Source organism: Diplotaxodon limnothrissa, linkage group LG7, assembly GCF_057381915.1.
Source record: "Diplotaxodon limnothrissa isolate DT_005_m linkage group LG7, D_limnothrissa_male_GT1.1, whole genome shotgun sequence".
Classification (NCBI taxonomy): Eukaryota; Metazoa; Chordata; class Actinopteri; order Cichliformes; family Cichlidae; genus Diplotaxodon; species Diplotaxodon limnothrissa.
The window spans coordinates 63133464-63156234 of record NC_140602.1 but is presented as its reverse complement, the minus strand read 5'-3'; the positions used below and the strand labels follow the sequence as shown (position 1 = coordinate 63156234).

Below are 22771 nucleotides of genomic sequence, written 5' to 3'. Positions count from 1 at the left end.
CTATGAAGTGTTTTTAAACCTGACTGAAAAATCTTAAGGATGCCATTATTATCTAGAAAATCTTTCAGCTGACAAAAAACAGTTTTCTCTAAAACCTTGGAAAGTAAAGGTAGCTTGGAAATAGGCCTATAATTAGCTAAAACTGTGTGAACAAGACCAGGTTTCTTAAGCAGTGGCTGCACTACTGCATGTTTCAAGGTTGCAGGAACCACACAAGAGGACAGACTACTGTTAATAATGGCAGGGGCAGAATGCCCTATACTAGGAAAAATTTCTTTTAAAAATTGTGGAGGGATAGGATCCCGGGGGGAACCTGCAGGCTTAATATGGCGAATCACATCCTCTAAATTGGAGACAGTCACAAGCTCAAACTCAGTAAAAACAGCCTTAGGCTGCCTGGTTTTTAACTATTTGTGATTAATTAAATCACTACAAACCACTCAGCAGACAGATCACAGGTAATGAAGTACTGGTTAGTATTGTTTGTTCTATCTTTAGCTACCTGAGGTTACAGGTGACTTTTTTTTTTAAATTAATTAATGTTGTCTTGAAAGGGACAAGTTCTACATAACTGTAACAGTATCTATACACTTTTGTTTCTTTTCTTTTTTTTTTTTAAGTCAAATATAAGAAGCTACAAAAAATGTTACTTAACTTGACATTACAAAAAGGATTTTTGTTAAAATCTCTAAAAGAATCTCAGAGATTCCAAGAAGGCCAGGTACCCTGAACTGTCATTCTGTGCATAAGCGCAGATGACAGTGAGGACCCCTTCCCTGACCAAAAGGTGCAGAAAGGTGATGTTCAATGTAGCAGTTGTCAGTCTTGGTAACCAGGGATCGGTTTGAAAAGGTCTCTGTCTTTGGCTGCCACCCAGCAAACGCTGCACCTAAGCGCTTCGGTGCCTCTGGCGGCTGGTGAGCCTACAGGAGGGTGTGCCCAGCCAGGCCCCATGGCCTAAGACATGGCCATCAGGTGCTCACTGGCCGCCCTCCCCGGGCCTGGCTCTAGGACGGGGCCCTGGTAACCCTATCCTGGGCAGGGTGAACTGTTCCCTTGGTCTTGTACTCATAAGGGTCTTCTGAAATACTTACTCTAGTCCCTCACTCAGGACCAATTTGGCATGAGAGATCCTACCATGGAGCAAAATCTGCCCGACAGGTGAGGGCAGTCAGCTGGAAAGCTGAGGACGCTTGGAGAACATCAGTGCCGAATCAGAAGCACTGTGTGCATAAACACTAAAGAAAAAGCAATCAGATCACTGTGTGAGTCCCTATGTGTTCACAAATGCTTATATTAATGGGTGTATTAATGGGGCAAGTTGTATAAAGCGCTTTGAGTGCTCAGGTAACCCATGGGGCCTGGCCACCAGGCGCTCTTCCTTGGGCACGATGGAGCAAGGTCTGGATCCAGGGCTGGGCCCCAGTAACCCTATCCCAGGCAGGATGACGTGCTCCCCTGATGTTACACTCATGTTTATCTTCTGAATCACTCTTTGTCTGGTCCCTCACCCAGGATGAATTTAGGATCCCTGGGACACACAAATCCCATCATCACAAAAACGGTAGCAATTCATGGAGGGGATAATCATTTTAATCGAATCCATTTTTAACATACTGCTATTAGCCCTGTGCAACTTATGTTAATGCCCTAATAAATAAAAATGAAAAAAGGCACTCGCTTGACACTTCAAGCAAAATGGTTTTTAACCAGAAATTAATGGTAGAATACTGTATGTTGAGAAATAAGGGTTGAAATGTGATGAAATGTTCACAGACAGATGTGTTATATGAAGAGTTCATTACTTCTTACCCTAATTACCACTACGGACTATTGTATATTAAAATAATAAATCTAAAATGTACTGATAACTTATAAAATATTATTCAAATAGTTTAAAAAACCCCTCAAAGGTAGCTTAAGAGATATGGAACAAGAAAGGAAGGAGGCCCACAGACTGCTTATGTATTGACTGAGAGTTCTGTGCTATGCGTCTGCATAAATGCAGAGAAAACTCAAAATGTTTTGGGACATGAAGGGTTTGGGCCACGCTGGGTACAATACACCGCTAAAGGGCAAACGTTATCCCATCCACATACTACAGTGAGATAGGCAATGTACAACAGACAAAACCTATACTTGTGAAGTCGTAGATGGAGCTTTGACAAAGACAAACAGACAAACAGACAAACAGCGGCACAGTGCAGTTATGCCCTTCCCCGCCCGTCCCCAAATCCCCTCCCCTCTTCTCCGATCTCACAGGGGTCAAACAACGTCACGCCTACTCTTTGGGTATTGTCATATGTTCTCGCGACATTACCTTCCCTCTTAAAAAGGAACGCGATCACTGACACCTCGCGAGGTTCTTGTTAGTCGTTGTCCGCCCTCTGAAGTGTGTAAAATAGCAGCAAGGAAATCTCTGGGAGTCTAGGAGGAGCTACGGCAAGGTCGATATCAGCATCGTTTTCAGGGCAGCAGAAGGACCATAAGTGGCTGGGATCTAGTGCTGTGTCCCCGAGCGAGGGACGATAAATTGTGAGTTTTGGGATTTATCACCGTGGAAGAAGAAGTAGGAGAGCGACGGAAAGTTTACAATCTGTAGTCTTGTTCCGACCGTGCTAACAAGCTACCCTCACTACTCATCCTTTCCTCGCCGCTATCCTGCGCCTTTTCTAACCAGTCAGAGCAGCGAGTTCATTTTTCCTGTAAATAGGAAGACGCTTTGTAACGGGTGGCAACCGGGTTTTTGCTCGCATCCATTATATTGTGTGGCCGAGTAAAGCGTTTGATCCACACGCTTTCCACGTTCATCTCTGTTTGCTGTACCATGTCAGCACCATCCTCTGCGTCTTCCGCTCCGGCGGAGAACTCTGCGACGGACCATGATTTTCTAGCCCCGGATGCGGGGCAGAAGCCACCCGGTCCGACGCCCAGTCAAAGCCGTTTCCAAGTGGACCTCGTGGCTGAGGCTGCGGGCGCCGCCGATGATAAGACTCCGAGCTCCGACGCCTCTGCCGCTGCCCCAGATGCTCCGAGTAGCAATCCAGCTGTCAGCGGAGAGGAAGCTAAAGGCCGGTTTCGGGTGGTGAACTTTGCGGATCCGACTGGGGTAGGCAGCGTGGACTCTCCGGAGGCAGCGCCGACTGAGGGAATGCAGAACGGAGACACGGTGATGAGCGAGACTAGCTTACATTCGTCGACTGGGGGGCAACATCACTATCACTATGACACGCACACCAATACCTATTACTTGAGAACTTTTGGTCACAATACCATCGATGCCGTGCCCAACATCGATTTCTACCGGCAGACAGCAGCACCGCTGGGGGAGAAACTCACCAGACCCACCCTGTCGGAGCTGCACGATGAGCTGGACAAGGTAAGACCACTCGCATCACCCGAAACTACTGGTTGAATCATATAGAAATCAGACTACAACTTATCTTATTATAATGGGAATTAACCCCAACTGTCAGAGTGTTCACCTTATGTATTTACAATCTCCGTTTATTGTCTTTAAACCATCACATGCCGCTCTACGTGTGTTATTGGTAGATGGGAACCTCTGCTTTTCCCGTGTACTCCATCTAGGTCACAGCAGTCCTGTCAGATAAAGTTGTTTTTGTTGTTGTGGTGTGGTTTTTGTTTTTGTTTTTCTTCTTCGGACAGATGCTCTGTAAGATGTTCAGGTCAAAATGACTGAACCCAGACTACCGCTGTGTTTGCTGGTTTGTGTCACTGTTTACGTTATTAAGAAACAAACATATCTAAAGAACATGGCAGATGTTTCCCTTGTAAATGACAGTCGCACTGAAAGCACTTTCGTGTTGCTAGTATTAATTCATTTTTAAGTAAAAACTTTATTTCTGAACTGTGGTGGTGTTTTCCCCCCCTTTTCCTCTAACTGGCCTGGAGTAGCCTGTTATTGTCAAGGTTATATTCTGATAAACTTCAAAGTGACTGTTGGCAGCAGTACCCTGACGAACTGATTTTCACTAACCACAATGAACTCCAACACGGACCCAAGCTTGTATGACAAAGCCCAGGTTCTCAGTGTTTTAAATACATTTTTCCAAAAAAATATCCACTTCAGTTTCATCCATATTGCTCATCTTGTATTGCGTCCATAGCTTAACAGAACATTTGTATGCTGTGTTTTGCTCTGGTGAGAAGTCACCTTGCTTACTGGGTCAGGTTAGATTGTTGGATGTTGCGATAAAGGAAAACAGAAGAATTCTTACACTTTTATTGCGTGTAGAAGTTCTTTATTTACTACAAAGTGTTTCGAGACAACTTTTGTTATAAACTGGCGTGGTCTAAAGAAAATTGCATTAACTTTATGCTGTCTTTCAGCGCAAACCAGTGTCATCACATTTGCAAGTCAAGAATTGTTACTTGGTGCCGAATTACTGGCACCAAATCAAGTCTGTTGACACGAGACTTGATTTTCCGGTATATCATTCAAAACTAAAGCAGGACGCCTTTGTCAATGCCTGCCCACTCCAGTCGATTGTATACCTTATGAAACTTAATGAAAAGTAAAGTCTGTTCTGATCGCTTTTTTTTTTTTTTTTTTTTTAAATATATATATCTAAACATCAAGTAGTTAGTGTTGAAAAGCTGGTTTTGTTTTTTCAACTAGAACAGGGCTTCTATTGTCTTCCCCAGTCAGGCTATATTGAGACTTTATGGCAAATATTTAGTAGGCAAGTATGTTTCAACACCACAGAATTACAGCTGCTAGCAGATATGCATGATCAGCTGATGGACAATGGAATTTAATTAGCTGCTGTGGTTGGCTGATATTCATACAAGCTGCACTCTTTGGCTCAGTAGATTGGAAATAGCCTTTGAACATTAAATATCATGGGGTTTCTTTTAGTTTGAAGGTCATGGTCACCTTGGTGCTACTACTTTATCATGTCTGTCACTGAGTGTTTTGCAGTGTTTGTGTGGCACGCCCAGATCGAAATGTGGAATGGAAATTCCACCAATTGATTGTTGCTTCTGGTTGTTTTTCATGGCAATCAATGAGTCCTCTTATAAAGTTGGTAAAGTGTCTATGTGAAAGCTGAACGCATTGTCTTTATGTAATTGACTGTGGCAGTAAACTCCACTGAGAGTCTTGAGCCTCTAGTGACATGGGCCGTCAGGAACAGGCAGGTAAGTAAGTGTTGCCGTCCTGTAATGTTGAGCTCCAAAACAGCACCTTCAATAGCGCTGCGCTATGGGTCCATATTGAAGAGCCGGAAGGGAAACTGTGACAGGGAAGATTTTATTCAGTCCAGAGCAGCAGAGCATAAACACACTGTGCTTAAATATTGATGTCGCACTCAGTGCTGCTGAAGTTTGACATTAGACTGGAATATTGTACATAAAATACTGCTCTCTATACTTTTAGAGTAGCTGGGACAGTAGTTAAGGATAAGTTCAGTCTTAACTCGAGTCTTAATGGCATTTTTGCCGCAATACTTGCAAAATGTGCAGTTTCTTTCATGTCCTCTTATTGCTCCTGGATTTTAATGTGCTGAATCCAAAAACAACAGTTAAAAAAAACTATGGATAAGCTATTTAGTTTAATTTTACACCTATGCACTTTGTTTAGATGATTTTCAATCATACATTGTGAGCATAGAGATATATCTCTATCTGTATATGGTAGGTGAATTATTGTGATGTGACGCTTTCTTAATTTTGTAAGAAGATTTTAAAAAAAGAGATAAAGAACATTTGATGCAAACCATTATATTGGAAGGCATAGCTGGATTGTTCCACATCAAATCTCAAAAGATTTTCCCGAATTTATTCAGAGGTAGGCCAAGTCAGGATGTGGGTGTGGGATGCTGTGACACTGAGACATGCACAGTTAATCAGTTAGGTCTGACGTCTCGTGATGATGCCAGATATGAATAAGTGATTGAACATGTGATCCACATGTTTATTCATGTTAGTTTCATCACTTGACCACACATCATTTTTTTTTTTTTTAATAAATAGATGTTTACACAACTAAACAAAAGTAATTCAACAATGTCATGCACAAATGGAGGATGTGCAAAGGTGTCAAATTCTGAGTCGCAGTACCTTCCACAACATATCTGAAAAGAATTTATTTTTTAAAGTTTATTATAATAATCTTTAAAAAAAAATCTGTAGCCTTATTTTGCATCATCAGATTTGTTGCTACGGAGAAGGTCAAAGTAAGACCAAGTAAGAGTAGAGGTCAAAAGTTCAAATATCCTGCAATTTAGGCATATTATGTACATGTTATAATGATGTTGTATTATAATTAAATTATATTATGATAGTATACTGTGTGTGTAGGTATGTGTGAGGTCTTAAAGACCTCTTAGTACAATCCCATATGGAAAAGAAATAGTAAAAACTTATATGTGATTACTCATGAAAGTGGCCACTTTCTCATTACTTTCATATATTGTTTTAGTAAGTATCCAAAACATACAAGTTTCATTATATAATTTTTCAAGGGATCTTATATCTGTTTTCACTCTTATATGCTTTTCATACAAGTTTCACACAAGACAGATACAAACTTTATAAGATTTATATCTTTTCCATATGGGATATCACACCGATAGAAAACTGCTATCAGACTGCTTGCTTACAGGATATTTAGAAGTAGAATGGCAGGCAGAACCTTTAACTTTCAGTTCAATTTAATTAAATAATCAGCTGCATTATTTAGTATTTTGTGATTGGTATTGTTATAGTTGTCAAAGGCTTGTTTGCCCGGTGGCCTTGTTAATTGGGTAAGTGTGACGGCATTGTAGTGCATCGGTTAAGACTGTTTATTCAGAACAAAAAAGGTTCCAAGTTACCATTTGCTACTAGGCTGGGTGCTTTCTGCGAGGAGTTTGCATATTCTTAAGGTGGATAAAATGCTTAAGGGGTTACAGTTAAGTGCTGCTGTTTTGTCAGTCTATATGGATATGAAATGTGGGATTGTAAGTTGTTGATTAGTAGAGAGGTACACATTGTAAAAGTGCCTGCTGCTTTCAGGGGACGTTGCAGGGTCGATTTGCACAATGGAACCCTTGTTTAAGTCTTACAAGCTTTTTTTTTTTTTTTTTTTCCCCCCTTTTGAAGCAAATCCCTCCTGTGTTTCTAGTACCTCACAGCCCTGCAGATTGTACAGGCTGTATACAGAAACAGGAAGCGAAGGACCCCCTGGGCTTTTAGTGTGTCATTTGACAAGCAGTGGAGTCCTTTTGTCTCAGAATCAGCCATAGATGATGGTCTTACAGCTGTAGTAACAATCTCGCTCACTGGCTCGCACACGTGCACACCCTCTCTGTGTCTCTTTCTCACAGAGCCTTTTGGCAACTGCGTGAGAGAGAAAGAGCTTTTTGTCTGCAGAGGACCTGGCTTCTTCCTTATTCCCGTGTGCGTCACATAGACCCTGATGTCAGAAATAGCACAATGACCCCACCCCCTTGTGAGACGCAAGTACAGTAATTAAGCTGAGAGTAAAACAATAGCGGTATTAGCAGTAGCTGTGCGTATTCCGTTGAATTTATTTTGGCGGTAATGTATCTGTGAGAATATGTAACTATTGATGCTTTAGTTTAGATATGATAAAACAGTCCTTGAAAAACAAGCAAGTGCTGCAAAACCATCCTATTATATATACTTCTATACTTCTTATCATGACTCTCAAACTTTTGTCAGTCTCTATACTGCTTATATTGTCCTTATAGGTTGCAAATAATTTATTATGTAACTTCACCCTGTCAGTTGACACTCGTGTTTCAACCAATGTGTTTTACAGTGCTGTCACAGAAACTGTAGTTACTCTGAGACGCGCTAATAAGAGTTTTCTTAGTGTCTGTTTAGACATTATTTCCATGTTTAACTAGCCAATCAGGACATGAATTGTTTTTTGACATTAACAAAAAATGTGGGTTCCAGTTTACTTTCTAAGATACCTCAATCACCCCAGCTCTGTTGGAGTGCAACAAAATTCCACTCTTTTTTTCCCCCCCTCTTTTCAGAGGAGTGGAATTTTTTCCCTTCAAGGATCAGAACAGAATTGACCTTCATAACCACATTTCCTGTTGTCTGCAGTTTCTGCTCGGCGTATTACAACAGCTTGACTGGCCACTCCCAGCACATAAGTTTAGCACTTCACAAAGCCCATACCCCACCTTGATTTGGGGACTCACTAGCAGCATGAGAGGTGAATTTTAATGTCGGGAAAAGGGGAAATGGTTTGGAAAAATAGCTCCCTGTTAAATCCAGACTCGAATATAAAATTCTCCTCGCATACCAGGGTCTTGTATAATCAGGCCCCATCTAATCTTTGTGACCTTATAGTACTGTATCGCCACAATAGAGGACTTCACTGTCAGACTGATGGCTTTCTTGTGGTTCCTAGGATATTTAAAAGCACTATAGAAGGCAGAAACTTTAGCTTTCAGGCCCCTCTTCTGTGGAACCATCTCCCAGCTTGGATTCGGGAGACAGACATCCTCTGTACTTTTAATATTAGGCTGATCTGGACTACTCACCGTCTCATTAATTCAATTCATTTCACAACAACAGTCACCTCAAGACACTTAATTATTCATTAGAACGCTCTGTCATTGTCGGGAATGCCATACAAGTGTGTGGGCGCCATAGAAACTATTGAGTACCTTTTTTTTTTTTTTTTTTTTGAGTTGTTGCAATGAAATTCCAGCAAAAAGGACTAGCCCCCACGTCATTTTTTTTTTCACTTCAATTTTCAGGGTGTCTTTGATGTTCTCTGTTCATTGATAATTCATACACATTACAAATTTGCACACCCAGATACGTCTGTGTTGCAAGTATCAGTTATATGTGGAGATGTGCCATAGCAAGGCAACTTGAATTTTTTATGAGTCTCTTAATAATTCATTATTAGTCTGATCTATCCATTCGGGAAATGAGATTTTTCAAAAAAAAAAAAAAAATGCCTTGACAAACAAGCTGATGCCGTGTACTTTGACATCATTGTCATCAGAACAACCCTGCTGTTTGGTCTCACATTACATCTCCAGTTAGTCTCGTGTCTGACAGGAAATTAATGCTGCTTCCTGTTTTCTTCAATAATCTGCTCAGAAAACAGCAAGGGTCATAACTTTTCATTCACCTTGAATTGGGGACAGTTGGACAAAAAGAGCTTTGTGAGTTAACGTGTCATATTTCTAGAGAGGGGACATGTGCATGTTGTTCAGAAGGAAACAATTTGATGAAAAGGTCAAAGATGTTTAGAGGTCAACTTCATGTGCTTGCAGCCTCTCCCTTTGCTTACTTAGAGCTTGTTTCACAAGGAGAAAAATCTTATTCCCTTGATCATGGTTAGCATCATGGAAAATTGGCAAACATCCCTTTTATATCAAGTGTTTACAAATTGTCCCTTGTGTGTGCACATGCAAGCCGTATGGCAGGATGTGCCCACAGTTGGACTAATTAGCATTCTATTGCAAGATTCAACTACTCGTGGTAGCCTAGTTCCATGCACAGATGTACACAAAGCCCATGTGGTGCACAGTTAGTCATCAGTAGTGCAAAAATAAGCAAAATTGTTCAGAATGTGAGTGTCTATGAAAGTCTGAATGTTTAAGAAATGTGATGTGAAATGATAATTTTGTTTCAAAAAGAACAGCTTTTTGAAAATGTGGCATATATAAAAAGTGTTTTATGTTAACACTAAGGATCTGGTTACCCAGGACAGCTAGCTGGTTAGCAGTGACAGAACAAGTGTCTATAGCTCAAGCAGTTCTCTACTAATCGGAAGTTTGCAAGAGCAAGAAGGTCCTGAGTTCAACTCCATCATCTGGCTGGGGCTTTTCTGTGTGGAGCTTACATGTTCTCCCTGTGTTTCCATGGGTTCTCTCTGGGTACGCTGGAGATCTTATTTTATAATACATATCTTTATTATTGCTCAACCCTGCACAGACCAAGTGACTTGTCAGTGGCCGCTCACGAGGCCACTGACAAGTGGCCTCGTTGATAGTTAGCTAGTCACTAGTTAGCTAGTCACAAGTCACAGGTCACTAGCTAACTATCAACCAGTGGATAACTCTTCCAGTGGATAACATACCGATATTTACACTCTAAACTGCTAAGCAGCTCTTATCAAAAGCTTCTCTGTTTGTGGGACTCTACCTCTACCTCACTCGTCACCTCTTTTACACTCACACCAGAGTTAAATAGTAATTTGACACAATTGGGAAAACAAAAGTCTCTGCACTGTGAGGACAGGCCATTTTGATTCCGTCAGCGGCCCTCAGCAGACAGCGGAAAATCCAACACTGGGAGCGTTTCAGGACCGTAAAAGAATAATGAACTGAGTTGTGGGAGGTTTCTCCAAACAATGGTGAGATGTCTGAGGGAGTGGACATATGATCGGCCCTCTCGGCCAATGATCATTGTGCAAGGAGGACTGTCAGCCTGAGCATTCATCAGCATCAATCAGACTCAGAAGATGTTTACCACTGTATAATATGTATAGTATGTGGAACAGAGCGTACCTGTGAACAGAGCTATGGAGATATCCTTAAGTCTTAAATGACTAACAAGCAATGCGGTCTTTCGGTTAGTATTTAGGTATGAACACAAAGCCACCAGTACAAATCAAAGATGAAAACCAGCACAATGAAACTTTAAACGGCAATTGCAACCTGACATCAGTTTGTTACCTGTTGAAGTTCAGCAGCAGCTGGCTTCACCGCAAATGACGACTTTCTTTATCACAGTGTTTGGCTGGGGTCAGCATTCATTCATCTTTAACATCACTCAGAGTTCTTTGCTAGCTTAGTGTCAGTATACTGTACATGCAGGTGCTTGCGAACACCGGAAGTTGTGTTAACAGTGTAATCTTTTTTTTCTTTTTTTTCTTCTTCCTGGAGCAGTCTCCACTTTTTATTGCAGGATGACAGTGCAATGGCAAACATTGCGCTGTCATCCTGCAATAAAGCTAAAAATAATGTCCATATCCAAACTGTAGATTGCGTCGATCTTTTCTTCCTGCAGCACACAGTTTGTACAGATATCGATGTTTTTAAAAAATTGCATCAAGTTTTGGGGTGATGAATTACAAACTGTGGTCGGAATAGAAACAGATGCATAATACTGCAACAGAAATGCAGGTCTCTACATGCATCTCTACAGACAGCATGCTAACACATTACCACAATAATTCTAAACTATCACTTTAAAGTCTCTTTAGGTTGGTTTTCGTCTTTGTTTTGTGTTGTTGGTTTTGTATTTATACGTAAAAGCTGAAGGCTCATATGTCTGTCCTCATTAGAATAGGGATTTGTGTTGGGTTGTTGAACTGTAGCCTCAGTTCTCTTTCAAACCTCACTTTGTATCTCATTATGACTAATCATGGAAGCTCCACCACCACCATGTCTATCCAACACAGACAAACGCGCCAAGGACACAGGGATCCAGTGACCCCTTTATAATAGCTCCTGGGCCCTTCTTGCTTATTTTTCCTTGCAAAGATCATAAGAGCTCTTCAGTGGTTCTAGACCAGGATATTTTACTTAACTATTTACTGACACAGCTATCAAGGTAGTCCACAAATGTGGGTTTTTCTGATTTCAGGAATATCTATTATGCTGTAATGATACATTTTTGTTGAGGAAATATATTCTTCTTGGAGAAGTTGATGCATTGCTGCATACCCACATGTTATAAAACTAGCTAGTCCCACGATTTGGGAGGAGATGTGTATTGCTGCTGATCTCATTTTCTGGGTCTCTAGGGGTGCAATACAGTGGCCACGTTATGGGCATGGCCATTGCAGGGGAGCGATCTCTGTGACTCAGTCTCTCCAGCCTGCCTTGCCAGGATAAGCAGGTTATTATTGATTCTCTGTACCAGCCATAATGGCCTAGGGGATCGTTTGAGAAGGTAAAAACTTCTATGCAGTGCGAAAACAACCGGAGGAAGATGCAGGTTAAGACTTTTGACCTCTGTCTTCCCCATAAACCCATGCCACACTATCCATTGCCTACCCGGGCTTTGTGGATATGCCAGTAAGGGAGTGTAATATAGGCTTCAGCGGTCCTACTTCCCAGCTGCCTGAGTAGCAGGGTCTGTAGATTGCCTACCAATGGGGAAAAAGTCTTCTGTTGCTGCCACACCTGCTGCTGCTTGAAGCCGTCAATCCAACCATCCACAAGGAAAATGTTCAACTTAGGAATTGTAGTGGCTGCCAGGGTCTTAGTGGGCAGCACTCACAGAGATCACTCCTCTAACCTCTCCAAGTACTTATTAACTGTTCCCTTCTTCTCTCAATAAATCGAGAGAGTCAGACACTTTCTCAGGTTCTAATCTAAGCTGTGTAATGGCCATCTTTGTTCTACCCATATACACAGTCAAGGAGGAGCACGGGTTCCTTCAGTGCCCCCCACTTCAATTTATTCACCTCTCCTCAATGCTTTGTGGGGGCAATTCAAGGAGAGAAAGACGTGTACACGTGTTTGGGTTTTTTGGGTCGCCCAAGGAGAGTGCAGCTGTCCCGGCTTTGAACTTCCATCCTCCTGGGCCCCTTGGCCGGATGGAGGATTGGTGGGCATGTGCAGTCCATTCATGGTTCTTGACCATTGTTGGCAGGGGTTACAGACTAGTTTGCAATGAAACCACCCACTTTCAGTGGTGTGGTGTTTTCAGTGTCTGCTCTCCAAAGCCATTGAGCTGGGAGCGGGACTTGGACTCTTCATCATATTTAGAATATTTTATGTATGCACTTACAGTAAAGAGGAAGCAGAGGAAAAACACACAGGTACTGTTACGCAGCCTATCTGGCCTAGGTTTCGGCACCAGTGACATCTCCCATTCAGAGTATAGAATATCTAGGCCTCAAACTTTCTTTTCAGGCCTTTCTGTAGTGAGGTGCTCAGGGACTGTTGAGGATGTGGGATTTTCAGGTTGGGTGTCCTCCCTGAGACGTGAACCATATAGTGAGAATTTCCCTGAATGTTTACTGGCTCTAAGTCACTGGAGAGACTCTACAGTGTTCATTATTGGTGTTCCCTTTGGTACAGTTATTACGAGGCAAAACTCTGACAACAGATGGTTTGTTGACGGGGTGGGGGCTGTTTTCATGGGGGAGGCTCCAGGCCCCTTAGGGTCCGTTGTGCGTAAATATAAATTACCTGGAGCTGACTGCAGTTTTTCTGGCTTTGAGGTTTTGGGTTTTTTTGGGTTTTTTTTCTGCTGCTTTTGAAAATTTGTCCTGTCTTGGTCTGGACAGACAATACAATGGCAACACATATAAATGGTCATGGAGCCACTCGCTCTGTGACTTTGCAAAGTCACAACCTGATAGCACATATCATGTCATTAAGTGGGACACACATTCCCGGTGTTTTGAACATCAATTTGGCTCTGCTCTCCTGAGGGGAAACTACAGGGTGTTGACACTCCATCCAGAAATAGTCCACCACCTGTGGGAGAGGTTTGGCCAGGCGTCCGCAGATCTGTTCACATCATGCAAAAAAATCACAATGACCTCTGTTCTTTTCAGTAGTGACGGAGCAGTGACGGTCTATGATTTTAATAGCTCCTTCCTTACTGGCATAGCCATGGATGGCGGGGCTAGCCTATCTGCTCAGTTGCGAGCCCTTGCACAGGGACCTGGTATTTCAGTAGCATGGATAGATTTTTCATCCACATTCATATTGCGTTATTTTTGTGCCGCTATTCTGAGCGCACGAAAAAAAAATTGCAGGTGCAAGTGTTGCATTTTGAGAAGAAATTTATTTTGAGCGAAAAAAAGCTAAATTTGAGTGAACAAAATTCATTGCTGCGTGCAAAAAATGTATTTCAGTGTTTGCTATTATCCACACACACGCACAATAGCAGCTCTTCTCGCTCAGTTTTTGCATTTGCGCTTGCTCGTAATGTGTTGCTTGCACTCTCAACATTTCTGCCTGTGCGCGCTGAACTCTTTCTGTACACAGTTATATTTGTGCCACAAAACCAGCCAATCACAGACTTGGATGAAAAAAATCTGATTAGCTGTTTTGGTCTCCAATCAGCTCGAAATGACGAAATGTAATATCCCAGAATCCATTTGGTCCAAAACTCAAACAAAGCAGTGGCGGAGGAACACAGTGGCGGAGTTTGAAATATTACTCTTTCTGGGTCACAAAATAAACTTTTAAAAATGTTTTCATGCGAGAAAGTCACAGCTTCATGCGAGAATTCATGCAGCAATGAATTTTGATCACTCAAATTTAGCTTTTATTCGCTCAAAATAAATTTCTTCTCAAAATGCAACACTTGCACCTGCAAAATTCTTCTTCTTATTTTTTTTTACGTGCGCTCAGAATAGTGGCACAAAAATAACGCCATACATTCAGAGCAGGCTGAATTTAAAAGTATCTGGGCTCCCTCTGATCGTGATTGAGAGCATTTGGAGTGCAAGAACTCTTTTGCCACATGCTCACTTTATGATGGCAAATGTTGTGTATTTGAAAAAGAGTGCACAGCTAGCAATATGATTCCTTATCAGTTCTCTTTTCTAGATAAGGAGGGAACATTTTCCACTATTGAAGTGTATTTAGCTGCAGTTTCAGCAAGTCATGTTGGCTTTGGTAATGCACCAGTTGGCCAGCATTCTCTGATAAGGAGATTTGTGAATGATGTCCACAGACTGAGGCCTACTATTAAGCAACTCACTCAAGCCTTGGAGTGAGTTGTCTTAAAGGCTCTTTCACTCAAAACTGTCGTATTCCTCGGTTTGTCATCATTGAAAAGGATGTGTGAGTTGCATGCTTTATCGTTATACATTATCTGTCTGCAATTTTTCCCCAACTATAGTAAGAAGACCCTGCCCCCTAATGTTGCCTTTATGCCTAACGTTAGGGAATTTGCATTACGCATTTATCTAGGCGGTACTAAGGGGTTTATGAGAAGCAACTAGCTCTTTGTGGGCTTCCTCTAATACTGGCAAGCTGTGTCGCACCAGCCAGGTAATAAAGGCTATTGTGATGGCAATATCACAGCACAATCCCCTACTTTCATGGACATGTGGAAGAAATACCCCGTAGCCCCACAACAAGGAAGTATTCTAAAAGGGTTGGGGGACACTGTGTCCTTGAAGTGATTGGTCTGTCTTGGACATAGGTGGTGGTGGTGGACCTTCCATCATTGGTCATGACAAGAGGTGCGAGATTCCTCACATTGTTTTCAGAGAACTTGGGTTATGCTAGTAACCACAAGTTCTACATTGTTAACTGGAAATTATGTGACATGTCAATTTACAAATGTAACATGCATTATTTTAAAGGAAAGTAATGAGTAATGTATAATAATAACTTTTTTTTTTTTAGTAACAACCCCAACCGCAGTTCCCTATTCTATGATGTGCTCCTTAATTCAGCACTGCTACATGATTTGGTAAAATCCTCTCCGTGGGAGAGAGTAGCCTTCCCCCCCCCCCCCTTAAGATACAGATTGTCAATCAAAGGTCTACTTAAGGATCTTTCCTGTGTGCTTCAAGATTCACAAGAGGGTTTTTTTGTTTGTTTGTTTTTTAACTTTACTGTGCACAAGGTTAGGTTTTGTAAAACCTAAACTGCAAAATTAATTAATTTTATTTTGTGTAACTACCATTTGTGGCACATCATGGTACAGTTTTCAAAAACATCCAAAGCTCTTGATGCTTTGTCATTGTTGTGCAGAGACGGCCTTTGTGTTGTTTCAGTCATGTAGAAACTGTTCACTAACCCATTCTGTGTTGTTTTGTGCAAGTAGAATGGGGAGCTGAATTTAAAAGGCAGTGACTTAAACTTATTAAATTTGTTCCTAACACAGAGCCAGCAAGTAAATTCAACAACATACTATCCTAATACGTAGCATGTGATGGATGATCTGATATCCTCGTGTTGGTGTTGTTCCCAGACCATCATGAAAATGTTGTTCCAGGTTCAACATTGCAAGTGACCAATCACATTGTTGTGACGTTATTCTTTTGCGCGCCAAGCCATTCGTGCATTTATGAAATTCCAATGTTATCAATTCTGCTTACTGTTTATTAAAGGGTTACGGTTAGGGTCAGGGTCCGTTGATCGGCGGACAGAGGCAGTTTCACGCAGCTTTAGTACAGTTTTTTGTTTTACGCCGGTTTTTCCCGAAGTCACAAAAGTATGACGTCACAACATTCTGATTGGTCACTTGCAATGTTGATCCTGGAACAACATTTAGTATGATGATCTGGGAACAACACCAACACGAGGATATCAGATCAACCAGCATGTGATACTGCTTTCAGCTTCTTCTCCAGCTTTCATTACTGAGCACATGAACACTGTTTCTCCTTTTACTGCTTATATAAGATAAGACATGCTTATAAAAATAATGACCATAAATTCTCTTAGAGCCCAGCTGATGTAGGATTTATTAGACTCATACTGATTTAGTGCTGCCACAATTATTTTGACAGTCGACTAGTCACCGATTATTTTTGCGATTAATCGACTAATCAGATCATGCATCCATTGGACATAAAACGTACAGCTTATTGCACCAGCATGCATCTGCTCTTATATAACTATCATTAGCTTACAGCTTTAAGTGTTTAAGGTCTGTGCTAACTAAAAATAAAGACAAGATGATAGTTTATTAAATTTTAATAAAATTTGCAGATTGTTTCGGTGAAGTTTAATAAACTCCTTGCTATCTAAAATATAACGGGACACCGGAGTATATTCTCGAGCATCTCACACTTCTGATAATCAGCCGTCTGTTTGACGTTTACTCAGCTGTGTAAAAACTTTAACCTCAGCCAAACCGATTTACTCAGGAACAAATGAAATACTGAAAAAAGCCAAACAATAGCATTTTTAAGTTAGCTAAGTGACTTCTATATGTTTAACCTGAGTAGCGAAAGACGGCGGTGGGTTTGAAAACGATTTGCCGTGAGTCTGGTGTTCTCAGCTGCTCTAGTGAGCCTTGCCCCCGGCTAGCTATCGAGCTAGTGGGTAACAGACGTCTCCGAAAACGTCGGCGCGCTTTTGAAAATATGTGGTGTCTTGATAAACTGAGCAGATATTTGAGGTTTACACAGCTACATTCTCACCTGAAAATATGTTAAACGTTTATTGTGACCCAGAAAGAATAATAAGAGTAATATTAAAACGAACTAGCTGCCGCCATTGTTGTAAACTGAGCTGGGCTGTGCTATGAATTCTGGGACAAAGCTGCTTCTTCTTCTTCGGGGTTTAACGGTAGCTGACATCCTTGTACATGCAGTGCTGCCATCTTCTGTTTCAGTCCGTTATTACACTCTTAAATCCTACTACTTATTCCTGCGTCTTTTGTGATCTTACAAAGCTTCAAACGATGCGTCGACTATTAAATCAGTCGTCGACGATTTTGATAGTCGTGACTAGTCGACTAATCGTGGGAGCCCTAATGGATATCTAATGAGTTTTAAAAATCCAATAAAAGCAACTTTTTCAGAAAGGGAAAACATTCCATAAAACAAACATAAAAAGATTGTTGTTGCCTTGCATCCACTATCCACTATCAACTATCTTTCTCTCATCCAAAGTCAGGTTGTGGTGGGTCTATGCTAAGCAAGGTTTTCCAAATGTCTATCTTCCCAGCCACATTCCAGGTCCTCTTCAGTTTCCTAAGCCAGAATTCCTCTAGATTTCTGAGCTCCCCGCCCTGTCTCTAAGGCCGAGAAACTCCTATTCATGACCTTACTCATTACCCAGAGTTCATGGTCATAGATTGACTGATAAAATCAAAAGCTTTGCTTTTGTCTCTCTTCACAACGACAGTCTGGCACAATACCTACATGACCCATGACGCCATACCAATCCACCTGTCCAAGTAAACCTTCCCATCACTTGTGAATAAGATATCAAATTATATTAACTCCCTTAACTCTGAATGGGCCCTTGTCACCTTTTTAGGCTTTGCCTGACTGAGCCGCACAGTTTATAGTCCGGCTCTGCCTTAAGCTTCCTCCCTAGGCCTGCCTATAGGGCAGGGCTCTGGTAAACATGTTCTGGCCAGAATAAATTGGTGCCTATGTCACATTTTAACGTAGACTAAGCCTACTTTTGAATTCTGATATATATTTAATCTTACATCTTAGGACTTACGTCATAAGTCTTAAGAGTGGTGATTTGATGAAGGCTGTTAACTTATACAGTTCGCTTTTTTCCTAGCATGGGCGATCGATCGTGGCTCAAGAGTTGGCAGTTCGTCTTGTAATCGGAAGGTTGCCGGTTGGAGCCCCGACTCCGACAATCTTGGTCGTTGTGTCCTTGGGCAAGACACTTCACCCGTTGCCTACTGGTGGTGATCAGAGGGCCCAGTGGCGCCAGTGTCCAGCAGCCTCACCTCTGTCAGTGCCCCCAAGGGCAGTTGTGGCTACAATGTAGCTTGCAATCACCAGTGTGTGAATGGGTGGATGACTAATGTAGTGTTCAGCGCTTTGGGGTCCACAGGGACTAAGTAAAGCACTACACAAATACAGGCCATTTACCATTTAGCATCCTTTCTGGCTTCAAATAGGCTGGACATTATAGCACATAAGTTGATTTAAGTCTATATTCTGTCTTTTTATGTGGATAGAATAACTGAGAAAGAGTATGTCCAGATTCTTTAACTTCACCTCAAAACAACAAGGGGGTTGAAAATTGCACAACTTGGTGTTCCAGCAGGACAACAATCCCAAACGCACGTCAAATGTGGTTTTGGAATCGCTAAAGTAGGCTGAGTTTTAGAGCTTCCCAAAGCTCTGACTTCAACTCTGTTGGAAATTTGTGGTCTTTGTTTACAGGCTGGTTCTCTGCCATGAAAAAAAGTCAATTAAATAAAACTCTACCAATTCTTCCAAGAGGAGTGGTCCAGCCACAATTATGTCAGAAGCTTGTTCGTGGCTGCTGAAAGTGTCTGGTTGAAGTGGAGCTTGTTAAGAGACATTTAACACCAGATTTGTGTTTTTAAGTAATCTCTAAGATGGTGAACATCTTTACTGAAATATAGTCTGCCCAATGCTAGGTTTCCACAAATTAGTTTTAACTGTAAGTGTACTTGGAATTATTTTTTACCAGTTGAACAATGCAGTATTGTCTTTGCTTAAGTTTGATTGGAACTCTGAGAATGAGTTTGAGATAAACAAACGCTAAACTCTCATTTGTACAAAGAAGTAACAGAAGAAAATGTCTGCAGGGAACATAAGTGAAACCAGCTGGAACTTGTCATTGCAGTACGATCTGGAAATAGTTTTTCCACCTTTGTTTTTTACTCAGTATAGTAAGAATCATTCAGTTTTTCCAGTACAAACACAGAAAATGAGTCAAAATGAGGGGGATGGGGCTGCATGTGTGAACAGTTATCAAATGTCTACCATTCATGAATATGATGCTGAATAACTAGTTATGCATTCTTGAACTTTGACAAGTGTAAATGTATAAATGAATTTCTTCAATCTGTAGTAGAACAGTAAAGGGCGTTGTTTGTTTCCATTCGTCATGAAGAGTGTCCAGGAAAGAGTCTGACCTCTTTCTACAAACGAGATGCTCTCTTGATTTATGGTGTCCGTAATAGCGCAATGACATAAGCAACATGACCTGATATCACCCATAGTTAGGAATTCAATTTCATATTGCCCAGCTGTTTAAAAATGTGCCCGAAGCAGATTTATTTTACCTTTGGATCTGTTAAGCTGTCCTAATGCCACATAAAGGTATCCTCAACCACTTGTCCAAAAGCCGCGGGTGCATTACTAAATTGCAAATGTGTTGGGGCACATAATGCAGACTTGCGTCAGTAGCTAATGCTGCGTATCGTCACTGCAGTTTGAAAAGGTTACTGTATTCCTGTGGGATTTGTTATAAAGAACAATAGGTAAGAAAAGAAATGCTTCAAATGAAAGGATCATGTAGAGCTGGTGCTTTGTCATGGCCTGTTTTGTCTTTTTCCCCCCTGGATATGGTGATAATTGTTTGGACTGATTTCAAGGTAGATACTTGGAAATACTAGAGCTGGGCGATATGAGATTTTTTCATATCACGATATGTTTTTTTCATTTCAGGCAATAACGATATCTATCACGATATAAGCCAAATAACTATATTTGTAAGATTTAAATGTGCCGTTGCTCACAAGTAAAATGTGAAATAATCAGCAGCTTGTTTTGATTTAAATATTTATTTCCCATAATAAGTTCAACAGGGTAGATGTACTTAAGGAACATGAGACTTTTTCAGATAAATAAAGGCAAATATTGCAAACTACACAAAAGGCAGCCGCTAAAGCGTTTAAGTTTCAAAATAGAACAAACGAAACAGACTAAACTGTCAATTCCACTTAGAAACAAAATATTAATTCTAAAAATAAATCTTAGTTTGTTTTACAGAAGAACAGACAAAATTGACTAACTTTTGTCAGTATCAAATAAACTGAGAACTAAAAGGAAATTCTCAATCTCTCCTTGTTGTATAGCTGAGCTTTTCAAACAGTTTTAACAGTTACTTTAGTCTGACAAAAGCCGAATGACGAATTAGTGCTTCCAGTCAGAGATTGAGCATGCACCGGTTTATTGCATTTCCAGACTTGCTTTCGGCACAATTTATAGTGCGCGCTACTCTTTTTGTCAGACTTGAAATAGCCGAAATACCTTCACACTACGGAACTTCTATGGCTCTTCCGTTCGACAATCTCTCCGGCATTGGAACCACCATCTATTTTCTCTTCGGTAATCTTCGGTCACGCTCGGTTGATTTTTCTCTAATCGGCACACTCATTTCCTCCGTTACCCGGGCGGCACGGCGGCTGCCTGCTTCCCAAAACAAATACACATGTGCGGCTTGGCACTTGTGCTGTACATAACAAGTCACGTGACGCTGCGGCTGTGATTGGTTCGGCTCTGCACTATTTAATTTGGATTTCTTCTTCTTCTTCGTCTTCGTCTTCTTCGAGCGGTGAGGCCTATCGCAATACATATCGTTATCGTTCTATCGCCCAGCTCTAGGAAATACTATGAAGTGTCATTTCATAATGGACATCCTTCACCATTAACAGATGCTGGCTTTTAAACTGTGTGCTGATAACAAACCTGATGCTCGCTCTTCTCTTTAGCCTGGAGACAGAGCATCCATGATTCCCATAATGCATCTCAAAGTTCTGATAGGTCTCTCCACAGCACAGTTCCATTTTGCCTGGGTCCCTTTTCAACTTTGTTGTACAAGAAATTGTGTCTATAGAGCAATTTCTGTCTACGTTTCACAGATTTTAAAATGGATTGATCCATCATCTTAATACTTTTATAATTCTGGTAAAATAATACAATTATGATAATTCAGATCAGAAGCCTTTAGCCCATCCAGCTGCCATGGCTTGATTGTAGCAGTTTTGCTGAGTCATTGAGGGGATGTTGACAGATGGTCCAAGTGGAGTGATCTTGAGGCCCTCCCTCCCACAGCTCAGCACTGCACGTGCCAAAGGCCCAGCTCACTTGAATAATTTATAACACCTATTTATACAGCCAGTGTAACAGACCCGGTCCACTGACACGTCTCTCTCTCTGTGCGTTTGTTCATGCGTGTGTTCTCTGCAGTACAGTATCACTTCATATTCCTGTCACAATGCACAGTGGTGTTTTTGTGTAGCCTATTTAATGAAAACGTTTTAGATTACGTCTAGATAACGAAGTGTAATCTTCACGTGCTTTATCCAAGGTGCACCCTCTGTAACTGACACTAAATGTATTTATTCACTTTGACTGTAGGGAGTCTCTCGCTTGGCTTGTAGCCAACTCGCAACCAGCGTGGCTTCTTCACCTGTCCTTCCTGCACCTTTCTGCTCAGTGTATAGCTACTCTTGTAATAATCTAGTCCGTTTACTGCTCTGGCGACCAGGATTACTGAATTGAAGGCCCAGCTCTGCACTATTGCGAAAAACTCATAGCCAGGCTCCTGTATTCAGTGCAACTGTTGTTAGCATAGCCACCATTAGCTCTCACCCCAGCAGATTGTCCCATCAGCCAGGAAAGCATGATAGCTGTGTGACTGTGAAGAGGGAGCATAGCTCTAGACATAAAGATCTGGATGGCCTCTAATTACCTGCTGTTAAATTCAGATAAAACTTAGGGCATTGTATTAAACCCTAAAAATCTTAGAAACGTCTGTGTCTAACCAGATTCTTACTCTGGATGGCATTACCTTGACCTCCAGTAACACTGAGAAATGATGGAGTTATTTTTTTTTTTTACCAGAATATGTGTTTCATTGTGCATATTAAGCAAATATGCAGGACTGCTGTCTGTACTTCTTCTTCTTTTTTTTTTTTTTTCCTTCTTTTTTTGCAATATCTCTAAAAGTGGAACTATCCTGTCTCAGAGTGACACTGAAATACTAGTTCAAGCATTTGTTACTTCTAGGCTGGGCCAATGTAATTCATTATTATCAGAATGTCCTAAAAACTCCATGAAAAGCCTTCCATTGAAATGAAATACTGCAGCGAGAGTGCTAACGGGGACTAGAACGGGGCCATTACTGTTTTTAGTTTATTTACTCCCTCTTCAGCACATTTTGAGCCCTTTTGAGGATATTTGTTACCATTGTTATGCAGACGATATCCAACTCTATATATCTTTTAAACCGGAAGAGGCTTCTAAGCTGCGGCTTTTAAATGTGTGCTTGGAAACCATTAAAGGCTGGATGGCTGAAAACTTCCTCCAACTAAATGAAAGTAAAACCGAAGTCCTCTTATGTGCCCCAGATAGACATATACCCAGTATAATAAATGC

General features: G+C 41.2%; 1 protein-coding gene across 1 annotated transcript in view; it reads left to right on the top strand.

Moving 5' to 3' along the window:
- The first annotated feature begins 2378 nt into the window (after nt 1-2378).
- slc12a2 (solute carrier family 12 member 2) overlaps nt 2379-22771 on the top strand; it is a 63918-nt gene continuing 43525 nt past the window's right edge. Inside the window, exon 1 of the mRNA XM_085360116.1 lies at nt 2379-3379. Within this exon, the coding sequence (XP_085216242.1) occupies nt 2828-3379 (552 nt within the window). The 5' untranslated portion in view covers nt 2379-2827. The remainder of the gene's footprint in view (nt 3380-22771) is intronic.